At 45.5% G+C, this 25,435-nt stretch overlaps 1 protein-coding gene across 4 annotated transcripts in view; it reads right to left on the bottom strand.

The window, feature by feature from the left end:
• Eip75B (Ecdysone-induced protein 75B) overlaps window positions 1–25,435 on the bottom strand; it is a 110,961-nt gene that overhangs the window by 23,259 nt on the left and 62,267 nt on the right. Inside the window, exon 1 of one of the 4 annotated variants that reach the window (XM_012371498.2) lies at window positions 18,976–19,252. The exons of the other annotated variants lie outside the window; for them this stretch is intronic. Coding sequence (XP_012226921.2) covers window positions 18,976–19,132 — 157 coding nt within the window. The 5' untranslated portion in view covers window positions 19,133–19,252. Of the gene's footprint in view, window positions 1–18,975; window positions 19,253–25,435 lie in introns of those variants that run through there. 4 annotated transcript variants of the gene reach the window in all.

The raw sequence follows: 25,435 nt of genomic DNA, 5'->3' as shown, positions 1-25,435 counted from the left end.
GCACCGAAGAATATCGCAGTGTTGCGTCGGAACGCGTACAAGATTTGTCGTTTAAAAATTCGCTCGTTTATTTATCCGCGGGCAAATGATCGGCGATAAATCACACGCGGCGGGTAATAGCGCGCACGGAGGTAATTAAATTCGAGTACCAAAGGTCAATGCATTTAATATGAACGTGACGCCGCGAAGGATGGGAAGGGAAAGACTGTTAAAATCCTGGATTCACGGTCATCGATCCTAGCGAACGCGGCGCGAAGCCGTGAACCAGGCGTGGTCTTCGGGAAAACAATGGACGAGTCGGCGTCCTCGCGGTGCGTTGACCCAGAGAGCGTCGTCTGGAAACGATTAATGGGGCTTTTACATAACCGGCCTTGCCGTTCTCGAATTCTCTCGCGGGGTCTCCCGTTCGACTGTTGCGATCTAACTCATCATCCGGCATCTGCATTGTACACGTCCTTACGATACAATGCGCTGCATTGGGAACCGGTTTCGCAAAATGCGGGTACTGCAACACGCAGCGCGAACGCTGGCTGCATCTGTTGCATCGAAACGCGAGTCGCAGAAGGGACTGTCGGCGAGAGAGCGAGCGGGCGAAAAAAAAGATATTTTTAATGCGAGATATTACAATGTGAGATATTATGTGTTGCTTGTTTACGCGCGATAGCAGGCCGTTCCAAGCCAAGAAGCATGCAGAATGCTGCTTGGGAAAATATTTCAACGCGGAATATAATGATGGAGAAACTAATACAAGTTATTGAGAGCGGGCTTGAATTCTGGGTAAATTTTTACATCGCCAATTAGCGATTCTCTCAACAGGAGCCGAGATGCGCCGAGACATTCTGCAGACTGTGTAGATCGGGAAGGGAGCCCGAATTACCGATTCCGCGTGCAGTGGCTTTAATTGGGGTAGAGAACCGTGTCGCGCCTCGATTCACCGTCGGTGGTGGCTCTCGCCGGGGTCCTCCACCAAGTGGGCCGGAAAGCGAAACCAATCGTGAACGGCGCGGCGCGGCGCGGGCAACGCGTTGCCGAGGAGCCCGATCGAAAAGCTTGAGCGCGATGCGCGAGATTCAATGACCTCGTGGTCGCGCGGTGGAATGCGCGCTTTCCGCGGATGGCCGATGGAGCCACCGTTCGTCGAGATTCCGTCGAGTGTAGGAAACGGGGTCCTCCTCCACCCCGCCGGTGCAGCACAATCGGCTATGGGAAGATGCGGAGGAGGTGGTAGGGGAAGGTCGGTCACGGGTGTATCGCGAAATGGTTGCTAAGTCAAAATCGGTCTATCCGCGGAGCGCGAAGCTTCACCGCGGGATGGAAGCGAGAGAAGAAGGAGGAGGAGGCTCGGAGTAGGAGAGGGAAGAGGCGGCTTCCGCGAATGTTACGGGACTGCATAGCGACGTGGGAGTGCAGCGACTGCACCGGCGCGCGTCTTCCACCGACATGCACGCACGTGCAACACACGGTTGATCTTGGGAGTGCGCCGACCCCTACCAAGCTCGCAAAACGGTCGTTGACCTCCGAGCCGTTCGTCCCCATCCCACCCCGCGGACTCGCCACCGCGTCGCGCCGCGCCGCGCCGCGTCGCGGAAGAGCACCTGCGTCGACGTTGACGAAACGACGCGCCGCGCCGCGCCGCGCCGGGATTGCACGGGCATCGCGACGCTCGGCACAAAGACCCGGGATCGCGAGCGAGTGTCCCGAGCATTCTTATAAATGTTGACTTTGCATAACTTTCGATGGTGATCTCAATGCCGCGGCTACTGATTTTATCAAATTTACAAGCGGCAATGGTATACGTAATAGCTTCTTTTTCTTGTCTTATTAAAAAAAAAAAAAATTAATTAACGAGAATATGAAACCGTAGAGAAATTAAAGAGGAGAACGGAGAGTTGTATAAATTATGAATGCAATTAAGCAATAAAAGAATTCATCTCGCTTAAGAGAATCTTAAACTTTCGTTATATGGTTTTACGACAGCACTTACGAGCCCTGTAAATTAATAAACGCTTAAACAACTCGCACGTCTGAATTAGATGACCCGTTTCGAGCGCCGATTCCGAAGACTCGCGGGGTCAATCGCATTTCGCGCGAGCTTTATGCAGTACGAATAGAGATGGAAGGAGCGAAGGAAGAAGGTGAGTTCCTCGCCCTCTCCCTCCGGCCTCGTTAGATGGACGCGCTTTTGCTTCCCGGTGCCTAGGAACGCTCGAGATGCGAATGTTCCGGGGGCGGGGAGGGGGGGGGGAGGGGGAGGACGAGGGTCGCTTGAAAAGTAGGGGGAGGACAGAAAGAGAAGAAGAGGATGAAGAAGAAGCGCAAGAGGAACAAGAAGAAAGGAGAGAGGCAGAAGAAGAGGGGAACGCATCCTCGGGGCCGTCCTAACGGTAGGGCGGGTCACTGCACGCGGCTACGCGAATGCAACTCTTTGCAGTTGCACTGCGAGCGCCGGGCAAAGACTTCCACCGCGTCGTGTGCACCGGTGCAATGCCCTACCTAGGTGTAACGCTCCCAGCTGCCCTTACGTATCCTCACCGTCGCGCGGATACGCGATCCTCCTTCCTCCACCCCTCTCGCTCCTCGTCCTCTCCCTCGAGTCCTTGAACTCTCTCGCGAAGGGCCTCGCTGAAAGTACGAAGACGTAGTCTCCCGAGATAATCGACTTCGAAAACGTTCGAGAGCGCACTTCACTCCACTCGAACCGTCCACCGTTGAATGAACGGTCGCTTTTGTACTCGAACTTGATTTTCCATCAAATCTCGATCGTCGAAGAAAATAACAACGTTTGTCATTTTTCTGGAGAATTGTCGGAAATTTTTCGAGAAGCCTAGAACTCCCGCGTTCGATAAATTATAATCGGAGAAATAATATTTCTCAGAAGTATCTACGAATATATTCGGTCGGAAACCACGGACGTTACTTTTTTTTTTCGAGATTACGGATGTAGCCTGTGTCATCACCGCGCTTGACGATATAATCTCTCCCTGCTTACAAATAACTCGTCACCGAGAAATTTCATCATATTTCGTCGACACGGAACGCGACGCGTAACAGTACTCCTACGTTTCTACGCTTAAGTACGCCCGAGTCCACGCGCTAGTACGCCCGCGTAGCGAGAGGTACGTGCGTGCGTAAGAGCATGAATGACATAACGATCGTAGAGTCGTCGGCCGTCGACCCTGGATCGCCGGCACATTACCAATGCGCGCCGGCCCTTTTCCGTAAAATTCCCATTTCCTCATCCAGTAGGCGCTGCGGACGGAAAGAATCGCGCAGTCGGTACGACGGTAATATCGCGAGTAATCGCGAAATTCTAGACTATTACTGTATGTAATAACTCCCTTATCTTTTTCGGGCTTAGGCATGCACACGTAAGAGTACGAATGGCACGAACGATCGAGCGTTCGGTCGTTGACCTTTGGCTAATGCACTCACGACGCATCGCGTTTGAAAAATATTCGATAAAATATCCGCGTGGAGTAAATACTTTCCACGGCGTGATTCATGTAGAATGCTGTGGAAAGTATTTACATTGCGAATTCTAATAAGAATTCTTGATTAATATCGCAACAGATAACACATCGATAATGTAAAAAAAAACACATGTATTATTATAAGCTCGCACCCGCGTTAGAAGATTGAGAAAAAATCTGTCTAACGTAGATCATCTGACGTGGAAAACGTTCGTGAAACTTTGAGATTGAAGTATGAAATTAACGTTCCGACGAGTTAATACTAAAATCTCGATGCTATTGCCTCGAGATACAAATTTAATTTATTCTGCAAAAACAGTATGACAAATAATTCTGTCAGAAATGGATGCTTCATAGAGTGAGATGTACTTGGCGCGCGTTAAGCCTGTTTTTCTGACCCACATCGTCGGAAGTTCGTTGCCACATAATACGCGGCAGTTTACCTGCGCAATTTTGTTAGATGAATGATCTTTTGCGTCATTCGGTATGACTGTTTTCGTTGATGTAAGCGTCTAGTGTGGTGGAAAGGCGCATGACCGCTGTACGCGCGCGTCAGCCGAGAACGGTTTCTCCGTCTTTACACGAAGATCGGTCCATTTTTCGCAGACGTATAAAATATAGATGAAAATTAGCGGAGGAATATTATTAAACGAATTTAAAAAACTAAAGTGCGTATCGTTATCTTTGAACGAGAACACTGATTATCTAATGCATCTTCCAAAAAGTGCGTAGAAAAAATACATCAAGCATTTAATTTCTAATATTACGAAAAATGTAAGTCGCAACGCCGTTCGCTATTCTTTAAAGATTCTAAACCACGCGGCAGCCTTCGCGATAAACCGCTTTTTCGATTTCCTTTTCCGGCAGCTTTCAATGAAAAAGCGAGTCTCGTCGCGCGACTCGCGCGATCACATCGAAGCTTCTCGATTTCGGGGCAAACGCAAAGGAGGCGATGAACTCGGTCATCGGGCAACAAACTGCAACGAGCCCCACTAGCTCGCCACCGCGGCTTCCTCTTTGCCTCTCGCTTGTTCCCTCCCTCAACGTTTCTCTTCCTCTCCTTCTCCCTCTTTCTCCTTGCTTCCCTCTCTTTTCGATTACACGGCGCACACACGCGTACGCGCTTTGCTCCATACGCGAAGTAACGCTGCTTCCAGGGACGCTTGACCGTGAACTTCTCAATGCTTCTTCGAGATTTCTCGCGCGGAAATCAGCAGGAATTGTGATGCTCCCTCGCGATTTCTTACGGTTGTATCTCAAGAAGGAGGAATAGAGTGGATGTATCGCGAATCATTAAACTCTTAAGTGTTTGGCATCAATTATCGAGTCGATTGTTAGATACGTGAAATTTCGTATGCATTTAATTCTTTGAAATTCGGATTTGTCGTGGATTTTAGATTAGTATTCCAAATTAGATCATCAAGTGTGCTCTCATTCGTTTTATTTTTACGCGAAAGATAAGGTAGAAAGATTGATAAGGTAGAAAAGACCGCATTGTTTTCAGCTGATAAGAAGAAGTGGATCAAATATATGACGACACCATTAGATTCTATTCTCGTCTTATAAACGCTCGCTACTGCCTTTAGTGACCTAACGACACGGATTGGCCGTTAACGTCGATAATTTGACGACGAAACGTGACGCCGCCGCGAAGCCGGCCCCACCACTTCCGCGCCTTTTCTTCCATCCCGAACCTTCCTTGTCACGTGGCGGACTCACGCGTGAACACGCGTACGCGGAGTAGCGGTTTCCTCCCGCGCTTTCTAATGACATTTTCAACGAACAGGACAGCGACAGGTCGATGGTTCGCCGACGAGATGAATATCCCACGTCGGAATTTATCACGGCGTTCGTTATTTTCGTCGATCCTCGGGAATTAGTTGATAAATCGAAGAATCGCGCGGAATTCCATCGCTCCCGGAAGAACGGCGAGAGTAGTGATGATTCGACGTCGAGGTAATTCCCGGCGAGGGATGCACGGAGAATAGGAGGAAAGGACGAGGCGGTGGGAGGGGGGGGGGGAGAGCGGAGGGGGGAGGTTAGGTACAAGAATCTCGTGTGCAATTACTTCAGGGTACAACCTAACCAGGGCTATGCACTCCGCGGGCGAGGGCCTCCTGACAAACGGTGAAAAAGCAAGCCCGTAGCGTAACCGTTGCTGTTGCTGCTGCATAGCACATTGACGTCGTTGCTAGTGTGGGTTACCTGGTTAGTGACCGGCCAACCGAGTTCACTGGCATCGGCCCTCTTCCAGGTTGGCTAATCTTGCGACGAACGGAGAACGCCTGCTCGCCTGCCTGACTCGCTGCCTCCCCCCCCCCCGCGCGCGCGCGCCTTCCTCCTCGGCCACCTTCTCTTCTTCCTTCTTCTCCTTCCTCCTTGCTCCTTTTGCTCTTCTTTGATGGGAAATTCCCTTGGCGATTCCTATCGCGGTTTCCATTATTTCCAACAGGCTGATGATGAAACAGCTGGCGATCAGGTTAATTCTTAATCGCGTGCGCGGAGGATGTATGGATTTACATTTGATTGTATAATTAGTTAATAACTCGAACCTCATATGTGAGTATAATTGGGAAAAAAAAAAAGAATACTGAAAAGCCACGCTTTGCTTCGACTTGTCGGAGGATCTCTCTCATTATTGCTCAATCGTAACGTTAAAAATACGCAGCTTGTAATCGTCCTTGAATCGAATCTTTAAATAATATAGCTCGCGGTAGAGTCTTTACGATTATTCAACAATGACGAGACCCGAAAGTCCGGTGAGGTAATGAAGACGTGCACGCGCGACATACGAAATTTATCAATGATTCACATCAGTGTATCGCATCACTCCGAATGACGCATCGGGTCGTACGCTTCGACATTTATTATCCACGCGCGTTAGCTGTGTACAAGTGAAATAAGTGTAATGCGAGTCGTCGGATTTACAAGTAAAATCACAGAATTACGGTTCAAGAATTTTCCGCATTAATTATGCATTAATGAGTATAAGTTTTGCAGTTCAAACGAGACGGCGACGAGATTGTATTTGTCAAGTCCTAAAATCTTATGATATAAGTGTACTGTATGTTCCTGCGCTTGATGCTGTGAAGAAATTTATCAGCTCGGCTTATTGTCCGCGTTAATCACGCATGAAATAAGCAATTTAACGACTCGTTCGTCGATTCTTCATCCAATCGCGACGAATATCAAATTAAACAGCGACCGTGAACTTATTTTTTTGCGTCGCTATTTTTTGTCTATTGGTCCTTGGAGTTGCCCGCCTTGAGATTCGATGCTCGTCTCCGCGCAGGTTGACCTCGACAGGCATGAAAAAAAGGATCGTAAGGACGTCGACTATCAGGCGGATCTGCGTATGATTCATAAATTTTTATCGTGCAACACTGGCGGCAAATCAAATAATAAAACTTTTACTATCCACAATTTCCATTACTTTTTCCAATCTCCACGAGTCCTTGAGAATGATTAGTTTTCAATTCTCAGCGATGAATCTGTTTCCCGAAGGTAAGGCCGTTGAAATCTTGACGCAAAGTGAGCGCGCGGCGTCTGCTCTCGTTTCATCCCGAAGCGAATGCGATAAGTGTACGGTGCCGACGAATGGCGAGGACAATGCTCGGGTTGAGCGCTTCGGCGTCGGTCAGTGGCCGTGTGCCTTGGACGGTTACGTATCACGTATTCACGGCGCGAACTCTTCTTTGATCGGTCATCGGCACGACCCTCGACCATCATGTGCACGCGCGCGAAGCGCCGTGTCAGGGCGGTGGGCAATCCGTACGCATGTACACGTTTCGCCGATGCCGAGTGCATTCACCCCGGAGTGCGCCAACTAGGGGTTGGTTATCGTAACCTCATTGAAAATAATTTTTAAAAGCGATTTTCACCTCGCGCCTGTAACGCGATATACAGGCAATTTTTCACATTATAATCTGATCGATTGCGCGCGCGAATAAAATATTCATTTTCGCGCACTTTCGTGAATTAAAAGTGGAATTTGAGCGGCGAGCGAAAATAAAGCTCGCGGCAGCTCGATCCGGCGATATTGTAGACTCTCCGAATCGTATCTAGCGTATCTCGGTGGCACGAGATGGAACGGAAACGCTAAATGGTTCACCCATCGGGATTCTACAGCGAGCCGTAATTGTTCGCCTGGTTATGCGCAAGTGTATCAAGTGTAATCTAGAATCTGCAACTAAAATGATCCTTCTAATCATCGGACGTGTACAGCAGCAGAATTTCAATTATATCGCGAAAGATTGCTAGTTTTCTCAGTTAAAATTTCATTAGATTATATACTAAAAAAAAAACATTTTTTTTTTACGTAGACTTACAGTTATCGATATTATTTCTCGGCTCAAAGATTGACCATTCTGAAAATTAATCAATTGCCAAAAATAATCAGGTCGTTAATTATCAGCCTGATTGCCTAAAGAAACAGCTTTTAACACGTGTGGGAAAAAAAGATTCAATTATACTTGCGCGGAAATATTTCAGTTATTGATGATTTAACATCCATCAACAACTTATCGCTGGTGAGAAAATGAGACAGATGGCTGAGATAAAAATGAGAATTCCTCGCGAGGACGGGGGGGAGGGGGACAAAGACCGCGCGCACGGCTAAACCTGACTGTGTGCTCCAGATCGGGCTAGCGCTCTAAATTCATAAGTACCGACGGTGCAATCGAGTCCACTCGGGGCATCGGAGTGCTCGCTTATTCGCGTGCTTGGAGTACTGCGCGATGAGCGCGAGCGCGAAAATGGGAGGAGACCAGCCATAGTGGTTCGCGGGTGGCGAGGAGTGGGAAGAGGGAGGTTAGTGAACGCAACTGGACGTCGGTCAGTCACCTCCAACCATATTGCTCCACATCCACGGAAGATAAAGCGCAGGAGGGACGGAGGGGGAGAGTCCGCGCTCTGGCCGGACTAGGTGGCGGAACAGGGACAAAGTCGCCTGTTATGCGCCGGGCAAAAGGATGCGCGCGGGCCGGCTTACGTAATCGCGCGAAATTTCGTCCCCGTTTCCGACCTCCCGAAATGGGTTGCATCGCCCCGCCGTCACTTCGTTCGCGATCGCTTTGACGATCGGGAGAGGAAATTTAAGCGGCCGAGCGTGCCGAAACACGCTGCTTCACCGACGCATTTACTCATTACGCACTCCGAAGATAGAGCGCTCGCTATAATTGCACGCTTACTCCTCGTAAGGCGAATGTTCGCCGTGTATACGGCGAGAGTGTCACGAAACAATGCGCGATGGCGTGCCGGAGAAAGTCCCGTGAGAGAGTATATCTGGGAAAGCCAATCGCCGTCGCATGACGAGTGCGATTTACGACGGCTCACAACTTGCAATACGTATTTTTCGTATTTATCCTAGCGAACGTCGGATGCTGTATTTTGTGAAAGAAATAGAGATCTCTCGTCGATTCCCCTCATTTTCTCGAATTGTCGTACGCGAAAGCCCAAGCGTCAACCCAGCGCGTTGTCTATCACACTCGCAGGATCCGCCGAGATTCCAATAAGATAAATGAGATTCTATTCGTTTGGACGCGAGCGCATCCCGCAAAATCGACGCGACGCGTTCGTGGCGGAAAGCAGCCGCGGGAGCTCTAGTGTTTGAATTTACGAGCGGTCCGTTCCCGTTCCGACGAGAGGACGGTCGCGTTCGCGACTTTCTGCTCGCGTACGCGTCGTCCCTTCCGGGCTGTTAGGAGGCCCGCTTGCGGTAACGAGCGGCCGATGGGACGGGCATTGCTCGGTCCCCATGGTGCGTTGGCGTGGTCCCGCATTAGCATCGATATAGCGAGGGTCAGGTCGGGTTCGCTGAACTCGATGCACCGTGTCGGTGCATCGTGCGAAACACGGCGCGGTGTCCGCGCGAGGAATGAAAAGTACCGGGCGGAATGTTAGAAGTGGCCGATAGTTGGTGTCAATGCACCCGAGGAACCGCAACCGAAGAACGATATATCGTGAGATATCAATTGCGCCGGTGAGCGAAAGGGATGTGTCGCGGTGCGACAAGAACAAATGAACATTTCAACGACGGAGGTGAATCACTGCAATCTTCAATTACTTTTTAAGAACACGTTATTTTCGGAATTAAAAAAAATTACACGGTCGATCGGAAATTCCGATGAGATTAATTTTTGTAAACTTTAATGTGAAAAGTCGAAAAAAATTTATCTCCTCCATCATTTTCGTATACGTCGAATAGAATAATTATTACTAGCACTAATGTTACTCGTCGACAATATGTATGATGTCATAATAGACGCGGGATTAAAAATACTTCTGAAATTGCAATGGAGCTGCCTGTGTCGGCGCGGGAGCACGTGGTGTCTTGCAAAACTGGCCCCCTCAGTGCGCTCATTGGCCCGCAACGCGCGCCGCTGACCGAATAACCAAATTTGCGCTTGCCTACTTTAGTCGTTACGTAACCATGTTGTTTCGACTGATCTGGGCCCTGCGGGACCCCCGCTTTAAACGAGTGTTACGAGCCGCGTTTCTTCCTTCTTTACATACACCGCAGTTTTAATACAAAAAAGTAGAATTATTATTAAGCTTTACAGTATAACGAAATGAATCTCCCTTTTCTCATTACCGCCACAAAATTGCTCTATATTATAAAATATAGGATTTTTTTTCGTAAATTTGAAATAAATATTTTTCAACGTATATTTAAGTAATGCTTCAACCGTAGAGCTTAATAATAAAGAGTGAAATTCTAAAAGTTAAGTCCAAAAACACAAAGTTTTTAATTCAATATTATTGTTAAAACACTTTTTTTCCACATTCAAATTTAATTCCGAATGTTTGTTTATTTAAAGAAGACTTAGAACGAAAATTAAGCTAAAGCGATGGACAAAGCATATAGCTGGATGCAGCAAGGCTACGTTCGCGCGCGTACACGGCGTCGTTGCGGTTGCTCCTAACGATGCATCGACCTCTCTCCACGCGGTCGTGGCATGTGCACGGCTAGTGCATCGGCGGATCTACAGTTAGACGAACCGAATTCGCGACAATGAACGAGGAAGTTAGCCGCAGCTCGCCGACCTATTTTTAGATCACTAACGGATGATTGCGCGCAAATTTAAACGTCCTATTTTCTAATTTTCGTCGCGATCATTACACTGATTCATTTCGACTTCAAAAAATCGAATCTTTGTGAAATAAAATAAAATTTTCTCCACTTTCTTTGCTATTTATACACAGACAGATATTTCAAATTATTGCATTTAAAATAACAGTTATTTGTTAAAGTGATAAATAATTGTGAGGTTTAATTTTGCGTTCGCTAAAAATCAATATTTTTTGTCGCATAAAAATTTTCCGCTTCCTGCGAATTACAATCTCAGGAAAAAGCTCGACACTTTATGCGCATCGAATAAACAAGAATTGTGTTCTCGATCCCGGCTCATGTTTCTCGAGACGTGTAACTGTGCTTCGTTAACATTTCGTCACGAGTCCGAAGCATTCGCTGAAAATTAGCTGGATATTGCGCGCCTCGCCTGTAAGTCGGACTTCTTCGTCCGCGTTGACTCGTGATCCCGATTCTGATTGACCCGCTTCCATCGATCCAGCTTCGGGCCGATTAGCATGCGATCTCTCTGACGTATTCGCCCACGTGATTCGGCCGAGTCCGCGGCAAAAGGGCACCTGTGCCAACGAGCGATCCCCGATTCGGATGAAAGCGAGTCTGCGCGGAGGCTGCGCGCGCCAAGGATTGTTGTTTCGGCGGAAAAATCGATCGCGCGATAAAGAGACGCGGACGCGATTTGAGCGCGGTTATGCAAGAGCGAACCGACTGCAAAATGCTGCACATGTTTTCAAGCATAATCACCTCGGACTGTACATGCAGGACGTTTGGTAAGAACTGCGTTCAATTAGCCCGCGTGAAATCGCTATCGACCGCGGGGGAAGCGCTTGCCGAGCATAATTGCCCCGGCGTTTCGACATCGTAATTCGGTACGATTCGAGAACAACAACAACCGACGAGGCCCTTGACCCCTCGCGCTCGACACACTACACCGAGACGTGAATTCTGCTTGGCGGCGTAATATGTCGAAAGAGTCAGTAGCCCGACGCCCGAGCCGTTGACCCAACAAGGCCGAATACGGTGGAAGTTTTGTCCTCTATCCCGGAACCATTACAGTTCTCTCGACTAGCATATTTCTCGACAAACGAGCCTGACCAAATTTCGAGTCGCCGAGCCCGAGTGATGTAATACCGCGCCGGTGGTGTGCGTCTGCTTCGGCGGCGCGCTATCTCGCGGGGCTATCTCGCTCACGCTTACACCGCGGGAGCGTTCGAACTCCAAATTCAGCGTTCGTCCAGGGCTTAGCGTCCACGGGGGTAACCCCCGGGATGTTCACACGTCGGACTGAGCCACGTGACTCCGCGGGAATCGTTTCCCTGGTCATTCACGCGCGCGCGGCCTCCACGTGGAGGACATTGTCGAGGATTTGGCGAGTCTGTTCGAAGCATCGCGCGAGCAAGCGAGCGGCGGAGAGAGAGAGAGAGAAGGAGAGAGAGAGAGAGAGAGAGAGAGAGAGAGAGAGAGAAAAGAGCGTCCTCATCACGAGGTGTCACTGACTCCCGTACGTAGGTGATCGACCTCCATAGTCCCCACCGCCTCTCTCTCCACATTCGTCCCTTGCTTCTTACTCCGTCGCTGCTTCTCGTTGGCACTCTTGCCCCCCTTTCCTCCTGGCCGTCTGCAAACGCGTGCTGCGATGACGTAACGTCGGTTATTCAACCTGGTTGGCCAGTGACGAAATGCCAATGGCCAACAATCCGGCTCTGCGAAAGTTCCCTCCGCCTCGCGTACCTACCATTGTTGAAATGAGACGCGCTCCCGTTTTTTCACCCCCCCCTCCTCCTCCTTCTCCTCCTCCTCCTCCTCCTCCCTTTCTCGTGTGCGCAAGCCGACTCGGTGTTAAATGACGATAATTAATCGTGAGACTGCATTTTTGAAGATCGCGCGCTCGATCGATTCCAGGAACAAAACACGATCTATTATAACGACGAGCGAAATCTTGATAATAATCCTGATGAAAAACAATAGGGGGAAAAAAAGGGCGCGTGAAAAACGAAGCGCGAGTGTCCGGGACGCGAAAGATATATTATAAATCAATGCGGAGGAATGCTGCAAGAACGGTCAATTCGGAAGAGGCCCTGTTTCAGTCCGATGAGTTTGTAAACCAGTGATTGTGATCACGCGTAAACACGCGGCAGTAATCCTGATGTCGAAAAAATTTGAATTGGCAACACATATTAACTCGCTATTGTAGTATAATTAGCGGACAGGCGCTCAAGTCAATATTTATTATCGGCGAGCCAAGCAAGCTAGAGCGTGAGAATTGTACCCGCGTCACACAAACATAGTACGAATCTCTAATGTCACGAGCTCTCGAAGATGAGTCGGTGAGAATGAATCACGCCGCGGGGCTAAATTGTTTGACCGAAAGTGTTCGGTGTTTACGAACGTTGCTTTCGGGCGTTTTCAAGCGCGTCATCGTGCTCTGATTAAAAGACGGCGCTAGAACGTTCGGCTTCGATCGTTAGCACATCTGGATGGTGGCGGTAGCGCGTGTTTTATCGGATTAGAATTATTCATCGCTCCAGAGATGCGAAGACACGACGCCGATGCGGAATTTAATAGCGCAACGCCATTATAAAGACGCACAAGCGAAAAGTCAATACATGAGGTGGCGATTAATCAGAGTCGACAAGGCTGCACGTTTTTTTTTCTCCCGCTCTCCATTACAAATTACGGTCGCACGATCGACATCGAAAATGTCCAAGTGTAAATATGCGTCATACAGTCGCATAAATTGATTCCCCCAATTGATTAACGCGAGCGTCAGCGCGCCGAGACGAATTCGTTCGGGAAGCACCTGCTACCATCGATCGATACGCTGGAACTTTGCGCGTAGATTCTGGCACGTGTCTCCACTAAAGGAACCCAAGATTCCGTTATACGCGGAATCCTGAAACGCACGAGGAGGTAGGCGTACGTCAAGGATACGCGTGGCGGCGGCGGCGGGTGTTCACGCGCTTAGCCATACGTCGAGTTTAACGAGTGTGAAGAAGAGAGCGAGGCGCGACGCGCGCGGTGCACGCGGCGGTGAGTGACCTATGGCCCCTCTCGTCCCTGCCCTCCGCGAATATTGCGTGTCAATGTACTTGGACTCACGTACGAGTGTCGCGCGAGCAGTGTGTGCGCGCGCGCGATCGTTGAATAGCGCGCTTTCGATAAAGCGATAGATTCCAATCTTCCTCGTTTAGCTCGTACGATGAAATGACATAATCCGATGATCGATCGATTATTCCCGCGATTGTGCGCGTCCTCGAAAAAATTGCACCGTTGCCTGATTACGGCGTCGCAATTCTCGTCGACGCGCAAATAAGATAAAATAAGATCAAACTCATCGATCAAATAAATAAATCAGGTTACCAGTGACGATTAATCATTGTATATAAACAATTCAATGCCAAGTGTGCGCGTGAAAAGCGAATTAGCGCAGATCGCGAGCGTTGTCGCCCGATAGAAATGATGAGATATCGATCGCGGAAAAATTTGCGTCGTATGGACGTTGCAAATTGAGGAATATCGACGGGAAAATCCGGAGGAAGATCGCCGCGAAAGTGGCACGCGGAACCGTGGCGCGAATATGGTATCCCTTGCAATATTGCTTTTTGTCGTGCATCGGTTTAACGGTGAATCCCTAGGCGAGATTACGGAAGCGAAGTTGCGGTTCACAATGTCATTAGCGCGGCGAAATAATAATGGATTTTCTTCACGGATCGGCCGTTCTAACAGAGTGTGCGTTTATCGCGCGTCGGCCACGCTTAGGATACGACCGGAGAGGCGAACGAACCCGACGAGAAAAATAAGGAAGAACGAGCCGAGCGAGCATCGCGTTAATGACTTCTGTCGTCATTACGCGTAATCGATATAATCTCGCGCGTCGGGCAAACGTACTCGTAGAGTCTGCGTGATGTCTGAAGAGGCTCGACGGCATTTTATTGCCCTCGCGCCGTATAATATGGAAGTTATTATTCTTATCGCGAACACAGAATCGTACACACGGTACACGCGCGGAGTTATCAGGGATTATTTCACCCATGAATTTCTTCATTAATTCGCGCCCCTCCGCGATGAGAATCCGCTCGATCATCTCTCGCGTAGCCTCTCGATTTTCAAGCTGTGACGCGGAAAAAAGTTCTCAAGGGTCGAATGTTTGGTTGAAACAAATTTTTTTTTTTATTTCACCCATTTTTCAAGACGCTCCGCGGGATACGCTCGCGTGCGGAGCGGAGCGAGACGACGGGGAAGGAGAGAAGGAGAGCGAAATAGGGGGAGAGAGCTGGTTGCCGAGTTGGCGCGCAAATGGGTCGGGGGCAACGACCAGCTCGGCATTGCTGAACTGAAAATTTATTGAGGACGCTGTCGCCGCACTCTCGCGCATTGCGCAAGCCTCGTGTAGCCGGCCGATCGGGCACGTCGCTCGGATGCATTAATCGTAATCGAATCCCGGGGAAAAGCAGCGCGCGGCGGCGTCTTCGGCGCGAGCCTCCTCGGTCGCCGCACGTAAACTACTTTCGATTTTCACTATCTCCGAAAACTTTCTAACTCGATGGCAAAAATATCGCGGACCGGACAAGCGGCGAGGTATTACCACACTTGGCAACTTTCTACGTAAAGATAGAATTGAAGCGGAATGGCGACGGAAGCGGCTGCACGTCGCGCCGCATCCGTTTTGTCAGCTCCGACGAATGTAGGACACCCGAAAAAATTGAAGGATATTTGGTAAACGTTTAGCGTGTCTTGGCTAATATCTTGGATTGCTCCGTAATTTCGAGACGTGTCGCCCGTCGCTTTTTTCAACTTAGACCTTCTGCACGCCCTTTACAAGTAGATGTCGCAAAATAGGCGGGATCGATGAGAAGCGCGCGGCGCGATCGAAAATGATCAAGCAGGCCGGTTTCGCAAGATGACGCGGTCCAGCGCGTAAAGCAAGGCCAGCGGGTCGTAGACATGGCCTGGTTACGCCTGTTGCTGACAAGAGGAGTACAGACCACTGTTTGTCGTGGAGTTAACAGAACGCCAGAGAAGTACTCTTCGGCGCCCGCAGCCTCCACTGACGCAAGCGGTGTTAAGTTATTTGTGTTTGGTGCCAATAGTTGAGAGACTGGCAGAGATAGATAATGATGTAAGAGATTTCTAATGTATTAATCCTTAATAAGGCCTGTGTGCGATCTCTCAGAGATGAGATTTTGCTTTCTAATTCCTGTTTATATAAAAAACGATCAAAATTAAAGATACTAATTCTAACGCAATCAATTTTTCTTGTATTTTTCCAAGAGTAATTAATAAAAATAATTGAAATATTTTGAAAACAATTAAAGATAAAAATGTAAAACAGAAACAGAAATACAATGTTCTTTCTTTAATTGCTCTACAACTCCGTAATTACTTATACATTTCACTTTTTCTAATTATAAAAAAAATGTATTCTTTTATCGCTGTTTATATCTTCTCAATTTTCATAATTTGGTACAGCGCGTTTCTCTTTTTATTTGATTTAGAAAATTATGTTCTTCTTCGTGGATAAAAAAATTAATGTGTGGAATAATATAATAGGAGAGAGAGAAGATCCGCCACAAACACACAGTTAATGATTGCTCATTGTATCGCTCCAAGTTGGTGATCAAGTATTTGGGTTGATCCGCGCGGACAACAATTACGCACTGACACGCGAGTAGAACAAGCGCCGTCTAACGCGTGAAAGTAAGAGCCGACGATGTCGGCGTACCGCGGCCTTGATTCGGCCGGGGTTACCGTCCGACATCCAGGACGATCGAGGCCCGTTTGCCGTTGCTCAATATTACATTGAACATGCTTGGCTGTAAAAACGGATGCCTCATTTACGAGATGTTATGAGATGATGAAATTGCGCTCTTATCTAAAGATGTTCAAATTTGATCAGACTCGAGTCTCACGTTTTCTGTCACTCAAGCATTCGCCGCATTGTATTTTCGGTGCAAACAAAAAATTGCGAGTTCGAATGACTATCGAATGTAAACGCTAAAAATATTTCTCCCATGTAAATTTGTACGTGTTTCGCGTTTGGAAACTGGTTAGATCCAATAATTCACTAACAATTGCGAAAATAACAGTTTCGCGAGATACAATTACGAAATCCGACTGACCGCGGCACGCCTGCCCGGCCAATTCGTTAAGTGGAAGAATCATTCGGTTTGCGAGACGCGCGTTTAAAGCGAGAATCGATGCGGCGACGCGGCGTTTATGTAAGCCGATGAAAAAGGTGTCACATCACACACGCACGAATAAAGCCAGGTACACGAGACGACGAGACGTGACGCAACATTGAAGGTGGGACGGTGAGAGCAAGTACGAGGGGGGTCTCCGATGAGGAGAGCAACGGAGGCAGAGATCGACGAGAAAGAAGAAATGTCGCCGCGAGCGCGAGATCAGAGCTGCAGCTTTCTCCGAGTGGCAGAGGCTGGTAGCGAGCGATCGAGAGTAAAAGCTGTCAAGGGGAGAGAGAAAGAGGAGCGAGCGGGCGAGTCGCACGGCCAAGAAGAGAGACAACATCGGAGAGAAAGGTGAAAGCACTCTCACCTCGATTCGCGTCGCCCCATGAGTATCTTCTCAGTTTTTTTTTTATATCTAGAGCGCTTGTTAAAAAGAATGAAAATCGTGATAAAACGCGCGGCGACTTTGGTTAAATTACTCGAATGATCCCCGCGAGTTTTCATAGAAACTGCATCGGACCGAGAAAATCGACGCGGATAAGCGTCGTAAAACGTATTATCAAAAAGAGAATACTATTTACAGCGGACGTAGACCTCGCTCTCTCGAGTCAACATAGTCGTGGAATAACGACCGTGAGTGGCTTTGCGAGCAATTGCGAAACTCACGTCGGTACATTCTCGCATCTATTATTACTCGCTGTTCTTTTTCTCCTAATGTGCTCACGGCCGTGGCGAGTATAGCTTTCCATTTGGATCAGGTGTCCGATCTCGCTAAAAGAGCACCTGCCGCGAGAGTGGACACTAGTTCGATAAAAATGCAATTCAATGGTGCAAGGTTGTTAATAATGATTGTTGACTTGGCGATGGATTAAATGACATATCCTTGAAACGAGAAAGTTCGATGCGCGATAAAAGACAAAAAGAAATCTACGTGGGCAAAATTTGCTATTTCGCAGGTAGCTTTCGAAAACTGACAGGCAAGCGAAATTCTGCACCTTCTGGATCGAAATATTGGAATCATCAGATTTTTAACTTCTCGAAATTCTAAAATTATTAATACCGCTGGTTTTCCTTAGAATCGTCAAATAAATTCATCAGAACCAAGCTGTGTTAAATTGCAAGATATCGACACAGTTGTGAGAGCGATATCTTTTTTTTTTATATAAATTTATTCGACGATGAGAACAAATTATGTGACAAACGATTTTTGTTATAAATTAAAGGGGCGGTATTTTAAGCGAAGCAACTGCCATCGTACGGTACACGATGCAAGTTGATCGTCAGGTGCACGTAAGTTCGCAGACGACAGATGGCAGACCCACGTCCGTGCAGCTCGTGGACAATGTCAATGTCAACGAGCACGTGAGCCCTGCTCGAGGCAAAATCGATACGACTCAGTGTCAAAGCTTTTCCTGGAGAAAAGCGCGCAAGCTGCATACTCAAAATGTATCTAATTGTATATGAAAAATGCAATTTCCATCTTAAGATGATGCGTCACACTAGATACTGGTGCTTCAAGCGGAATCTAAATTGCACAATATATTGCAAAAACTCTAATATAGATATTTAACACAATCTATATTTTTATAATTAAATGAATAATAGATAACTAGTTTGACAGGCAAATATCTTTCTTTGAAGCGACATTTGAAGTATTAAATTGATAAATCAAATAATAAATATCAATTATAAATATTAATTGTAAAATATGTGCTGAGATGAATTTCACTATTATATGCAAATAACAGATTAAGACGTTGCAAAAGCTTGAAATATTTTGATAAACGCTTGACTGAGATTAGAAATTAATATTCATACACATTTTCGTGTTAGAAACGCGTATTTTTAATATCATTATGGTACACAAGCATCATTAGACTAGTCCAATCCTGCATCAGTCGACCGATCCTGCGCGGAACGATGATGACGAGGATACATCTTTCTAAAGAAATGACCTCGTCGAGACGAGGAGAACTTGTAGCAAAAATTGCAATAATAGATAATAATAATAATAATAATTTTGGGAATATTAATGAACAGAACGATACAACAACCGGGCAGGATCGTCAGGATAAGACGTATGCGGCGTTAGATTTTTACTCGCGAGACGAAGAACATTCCGGCTACTTCTTTACAAGTTTTCTAAAAGAACTTCAGCCATCGCGACGATAAACGTAATAAGTATTTGCAATTCAACATGTTTATCAAAGAGTTCGGTAAATAATGAACGAACCTTTGACGCGTTGATGACATCTGTCGGCTTTCTGCGCCTCGGTGATCACGATGGTAGCCGTCTCGCTGATCACAATCGGATCTGTGATACTGTCGACGACTCGTCCGCGGACGATCGCGTTCTCGTTCGCATTATCGCGCACCACGATTGTTGACATACCCGCGCTAATGACAACGTGTTATGACACTGCTCTGCCGCGGCAGGGAAGGTAATGCGTACTCGAGGGTTGATATGACCATGAATGATGCGGCAGGGTGGAAACGCGGGATGAACGCGAGGCATTTTGCGCAAGCGTCAGTGTGCCCACGCTATTTGGGGGAAGCCTTGACTTCTCGCGGATGTGCGTTTTAGCCTTTTCGGAAAATAGAGAGTCGAGAGAACGGAGAGATGCAAAATAAGTATCGATTTTTGCGGATGTCAAATTACTTCCGTATGTAGAATTTATTTCATCCTGCGCGCTCCGTATTTTTAATTAATTATTCTACACCGACGATAAAACTATTACCTATCGCGAGTCCTCACGATTTTTCGCAACTTTTAGTTTTCGCAAATTGCCGACGGCGGACAATGTTTAACATTGTCTGCGAACGATATAAGTCTGCGGAAAATAGCGGTGACGGAGGATAAGAATAGAATAGAAGGCTATAAGTGGAAGCCATCAATAATTAACAACGAACCGTTCGCGTTGAATGCACGAACATTGTAGTGATACATTCACGCGATATTAATCGATACGATCGTGCAAGATGATATGTGTCAATATGTACAATTGATAAAGATCAGCGAGACGGCCGTGATATTTCGAATAAAAGGGCGATTTCCAAAGGTGACAATTTATATATTAGTTTTATATTTTGTATAATTTTATATATTTTGACTAAATAGTTAATTACTTACTACTAATTACTTACTACTTGGCGAATCAAGTGGCATTGTAAACTGGACAACTGAGATTGACTTACCTGTAATAAAAAAAATAAAACAACGTTAACAATCAAATAAAAGTATTGAATGTTTTGCACAGCAAGATTTCTTTCAAAGGATTTAATCGCGACAAAGAATCTTGCTTCTATAAGTGACACTCTATCTCTATCACGTAAACTCGTTGAGCCATATATCCTTGTAAAAGTAGAACAAACGACATTGTTCAATTAAAAATACAATATGCAGAAAAGCATTTGTCCATAGGTGTTGCTTAAGAATTAAGCTTGACGTCAACACATAGGGCGAGTCAGTGTTCTAATTGCCTACTACATTCACTGACCTTTTCTCGCATTTGCTAAGTCATTGTTCAATTCATTGTTAAGCTGCTTCTTTTTTTTCACATTTTAATTCCAGACATGTTAATGTTGTATAAAGCAAAATTCAGTTGAATGCCTTGTTTGAAATTCAATCAAATGCAAATATATTAATGCACTTGATAATTATAAAACAGAATTGATAAATAAAGGTATTATTTAAAATAATTAATATTGTATCATTGTGTTGTAAAATGTAGTAAAAAAATTCGCAACTGTAAATTATTATTAAACAGAAAGATGCATTACTTTAACAGCCAGTCGAAATAAAGACCGCGCATTTTGGAAAAGTCAAGATCGATGAGTCCTTCAGGATCGCAACGTTATCTCGGCTGTTTTATCGTATTGATACCGACCCGCGAGTTGCGAATTTCCTGCCGTACCGACTTCTAGTTGAACATTCGTGAAAGGCAGTGGCGCCTCCACTTGATTTGCACGCGAACTGTTTCGCGATTATATATGTGACGAGATCCTTGCACGTGTGTGTGCAACGAGTGTACGCACGCGCTTAGTCATATAGGATATTTCAAAGAAGCTTTTAGAGCATCTTCCCGTTTTCCATCCGATATTGCTTCAATAAAAACTTAATGTACGATTCTATTTTCCCATTTTTTTCCCTTATTCTTCTTTCTGTTAAAATCTTTTAATTTTTTTTATGAAAATAATGTTAGAAAAATCTAGGAAGGAGCTCGTAAGCTGCCGAGCTCTCCGGAGCTTTAGAATAAATTAGATATTATCTTCTGGCCCAACGTGGATAGCACGAGAGAATATCTTTATTTTTTTGCTGAGTTCACCTAAGTTTTAAAAACGGTAACTTTTGTCTCCCGCGGCTCGTTGGCTCACAGGAGCCTTCGCAATCGAGCGGCTTCAACATAATATTTTCTCGGAGTTCAGTAGGTGACCCACTTGTATATTTCAAAAATATACGCAACAGATACGTTGTGTAAAAATTATGTATAACATATTACGTAAAAAAAAATTATTGTTCGGAAAGTATGTATAAGTTTCAGGATTGCGACGTTAGCTTAATGAAGAAAGAAATGCTATAAGAATTCTCGAACAACATAATCCTGATCGAATTATATTTACATTCTCGGAAATGTTGTGCGATTAATATCTGCGAGAAAGATATTTCTTCTCTATTTTTTTTTCTACATGATAAATTAAGAAATATCATGCGATGATGAGAAACTGCATGGGAAAGGCGATCGTAATTTATCTGGCTTCGCGTTACAGAGAATTCCGCTGCTGACGTACATATTTCTTTTGGAACAATCTGTAGCGAGAACGGAATAGAATCGCGAGTGTTGGTGTACTACCTTGGAGCACCTACTACACCTACCTACGGGGGTCGTTGACCGGGTGCGAAGGAAAGTGGGACGGTGCGAACGCTACCGAACGGCTAATGTGCGAAGGCCTTGAGAGATCACTGACGCATGCCTCCATACAAGCAGACGCGCGTAACATACGCGTCCCCTCTCTCTTTCTCTCTATTTGTGAAACGGCTGTTTTTGCTGCTGAAACTCATCTCAGACTCTCTCTTGATTCTCGGTTATGAGATAAGATGAACTTTGCGAAAAGTAGTAAGAGTAACTTTCCGCGCTTTGCGAAAATTTTTTCTATCGCCAATGCGTTTTTGCATCCGTTTATTAAATAAACGTAACTTTTTTAGAAATCAATTATCGAGCTTTGAGCAGGCAGCCGAGTTGAATTTCTCTTATTACTGTCAGTCAAGGTAACCGAAAGAATTGTGCAATGGTGGACGTGCATTCGCGGAAGATCGACGAATTTACGAAAGTGATACGAAACGTTTGTCGGCGATCTTAATCGGTTACTCCTGAAAAGTGAAAGCAGGCGACTGTGTGTTATGCATCTTACGGTCATAACACGCATACGGTTCCACATTTCGATGTCATTAAAATTCTTATATTTTGTCAGTTAATGTTCAAGGAAAATAAATATTTCTCAAGCAGTGTCGCCTCAACGAAAGAGAAACAATTATGTAACGGAGCTGCATGAAAGCGCCTATCTGACAAATGAAAGCAGTAGAGTTGTATCCTACTTTCACGTGCATATTGAGCATTACATCCTTCTTTACTTAATTTCCTTTATTTATTTATTTTTTTTTTTTTTGAAACAAATTATAAAGTGTACCGCTTTCGATGGTGTACACAGAAAAAATTGATGTCATAAAAAAATTCATTAATTCACTTGCGACGATCAATAAGAGTAAGCGCATAAATACGATGTTGCGATTGAGAAATCAGTCCTTGTCGCCCGTTTCCGGTCTCCCGTTCTCCCGCGGACATACCGCCACGAATCCCGGGGTCGGTGGTATCAGGTCGTTGGGGCAACGATCTCGCCACGATTCCTAACCCGGTCAACCGCGACACAGATTCGACGCACCAGCCTCCGCTACTCCCCCGATTATGTGTTGCCGTAGCATCGATTGCTCGCATCGGAACACTCAGAACTATCCTACAGATGGTGGCGCGGATCCTGCAAATTGCGACAATGTACCGCGCGACGATGTTTTCCTGCGCAATTCTCTCCGCTCGCAACGGGCGAGAAAAGTATTTGCAGGCTACGCTCGGGCATTCCATTTGCTGATAAGATCGTCATCAATAGGCGTGTCTTTTCCTTCGTTTCGTAAGTTTTCGCTTTGTTGAGAAAAATGATCAAAAAATCTTTGGCTGAAAGGAAGCGTGACAGTTCTGGAGCAGCCTGCATATCCTCGTGCATTCAGCACTTATATCGATCGTATCGCTTTATTGGCAGGCGGCGACATTAAGCAACGATTATTACCATATTTATAACTTACACAATAGTTGCAATTGGTACGATTAGCGCCGCGTAAAAGACGAGTATGCAAACCGGCACGCCGATATATCGGACTGATTTGTACGTGAAGTTCGTCGCGGATCGGCGATCGTGTGTCCTTCGGAGCCGGAATCCGCGTCAAGTGGTTCATCGACATCGAACGAGGATAATCGCTCTGTATGCGCACCTTCGACGTTCACGCCGTCTCTCGATCGTGATTCAATATTTTTTTCCCCTTCTAGGCTGAACATGCCCTCGGCAAAGTGATCAAATGCTTAAGCACTACGTTTAACCGTCGTGTATTTTTTTTTTAGCATAGATATGATAATCGTTTATGATATGCAGAAATGTGTATGTCAAAGAGCGCGATTAAATATGACATAATAAATGTAATTGGGATTAGTATTATTAGATCAATGTTAATCAAATATTATGTGCGCTGAATGATTAATAATAACGCTTGAAGATCGGAAACAATTGATTTATTTTCTTATCGTGACACGTAGTTCTCTAATTTTGGTACTGTTATCAATTGTTACTGCGATCGTCGCACATCTAGTATCTATAAAATATCTCTTTTTCCTTTTTCGATACTTAAAAGGCCACTAACACTTAAAAAGTCTAACAAATAGCGTCTATTATAAGAAAGAAGAAGAAAATTCAAAAAAATACAAAGAGAGTTTTAACCCTTTAAAAAATGAGAGCGGATATAACGGTTGTTTGTGCCTAAAAGTGAAAAATGTGAAATTATGTCGTGCTTTACTTTTTTATGAAAAGTCACTGATTTACGACACCAAATTTTCTTAGAATATTTTCTTTTCAACCCTTTCTTAAACCTTTCCTAATTATACTGTAACCTTTAACGGTAAAAGAATCCTTGAAGTAATATCTATTGTATTAAAAAATGTTAGAAAAGCATTAAAGTCGAAACCCTTCGGAATAACTATACCTAAACCTATACAAACATATTTTCTTTTTAGACTGCATCTCTCGCAAATGCGAATCTTAAAAAAATTTTCAAAAATTTTCCCATTTTTGACAATTCTGCGTATATTACGCAGCTGTAAAAGATTTAATTTTTTTATTTTTATGGCAAAAAATAAATCACGATCGACTTAAAAAATACGTTCTATTTTACCTTTCTTCAGATTTCTTTATACTTTCTAGACTAAATTTTTTTATCAAGGCCAAAACCATTTCTGACGAGATTTTTTATGATTGTTGTCTTTGAATTGTTTTCTTTTACTTTAAAGAGAAGAAGAATCGTGCAAATAAAATAGCATGAAATATTCCTCGGCAATGTCCTCTTGGACGGAAAAATTAATTCTCCGCGTCACTTTAATCGTGCGAAACAGCGTATTTTATGGTTAGTGACGGAATGAATGAAAAAAGTTGACGATAAAAAGTAAAAAAAAGCGAGTGCATTATTTCAAATGTTAAAGGCGTATTCGACGATTTCAAGATCAATTAATAGCCTCGAGATTCACGGTGATACGCGTCAATATACGATTACATACTAATCTATGCATAAGTGTTGGCTACATATATTATTGTTACATGTGCTCGGATGGGATTGATTAAGGATTAAATAACCCAAGCGCTATGGCGGGTGAATGGAGGGATATATTTAAATATCATTATTGTAGTCGGATGATGCTGGATATTCTCGCTTTCGGCAAGAGGAGAAAAATTAAGCCCCGGGGTTTAAGCGACACGGCGAGGTGATAACTTCGTGTCCTCGCGAAGCAGGGTGGAATGACCTCGATAGCAAATTATCCCGCCAAACGTAGGTGGCCCGTGTATATCCGTGTCGAGTGGCCCCGCGAAAATAGCAGAACCATGGACCCCGTCTCCGAGAAGCTGCGTATTTGGTGGGGGCATGATTATATCGGGTGGGAGAAACCGAGAGAAGGGCGTATCGAGAGAGAGAGAGATAGAGAGAGAGAGGAGGGAGAGAGAAAGAGAGATCCGCTGGCCTAGTTAGGGTGAGTGCCACCCTCGGCGGTCGACGACCTCGCGACCTCGACGCCCGCGAACCTCCCTCTCATCCCTCGAGGTATCTACGGCCGAAAGAAGGGTACATCACTCTATAGAGAGCCCACCTAGTTTGAAGTCCGTACATTAATTTGTGTGTATTCTTCCCTCGTATAGACATTCATATTTAAAAATATTCAATTATATAATTATCATACGCAAATATTTCCGTTTCGAACAAACTACTACAGAATTTGGAATGAATATCGCTGTTTTTTTATTTCTGGAAGAGCTCGTGTATAATAAAATTGCATAAGACGCGATTGCTGAAAATAAATATTTTATGACAGACGGTTAAGCTGCGAGTG

Source organism: Linepithema humile, chromosome 2 (genome assembly GCF_040581485.1).
Source record: "Linepithema humile isolate Giens D197 chromosome 2, Lhum_UNIL_v1.0, whole genome shotgun sequence".
NCBI classification, from domain to species: domain Eukaryota; kingdom Metazoa; phylum Arthropoda; class Insecta; order Hymenoptera; family Formicidae; genus Linepithema; species Linepithema humile.
Note: the sequence above shows the minus strand (reverse complement) of the source record. Positions and strands in the feature narration are given on the sequence as shown.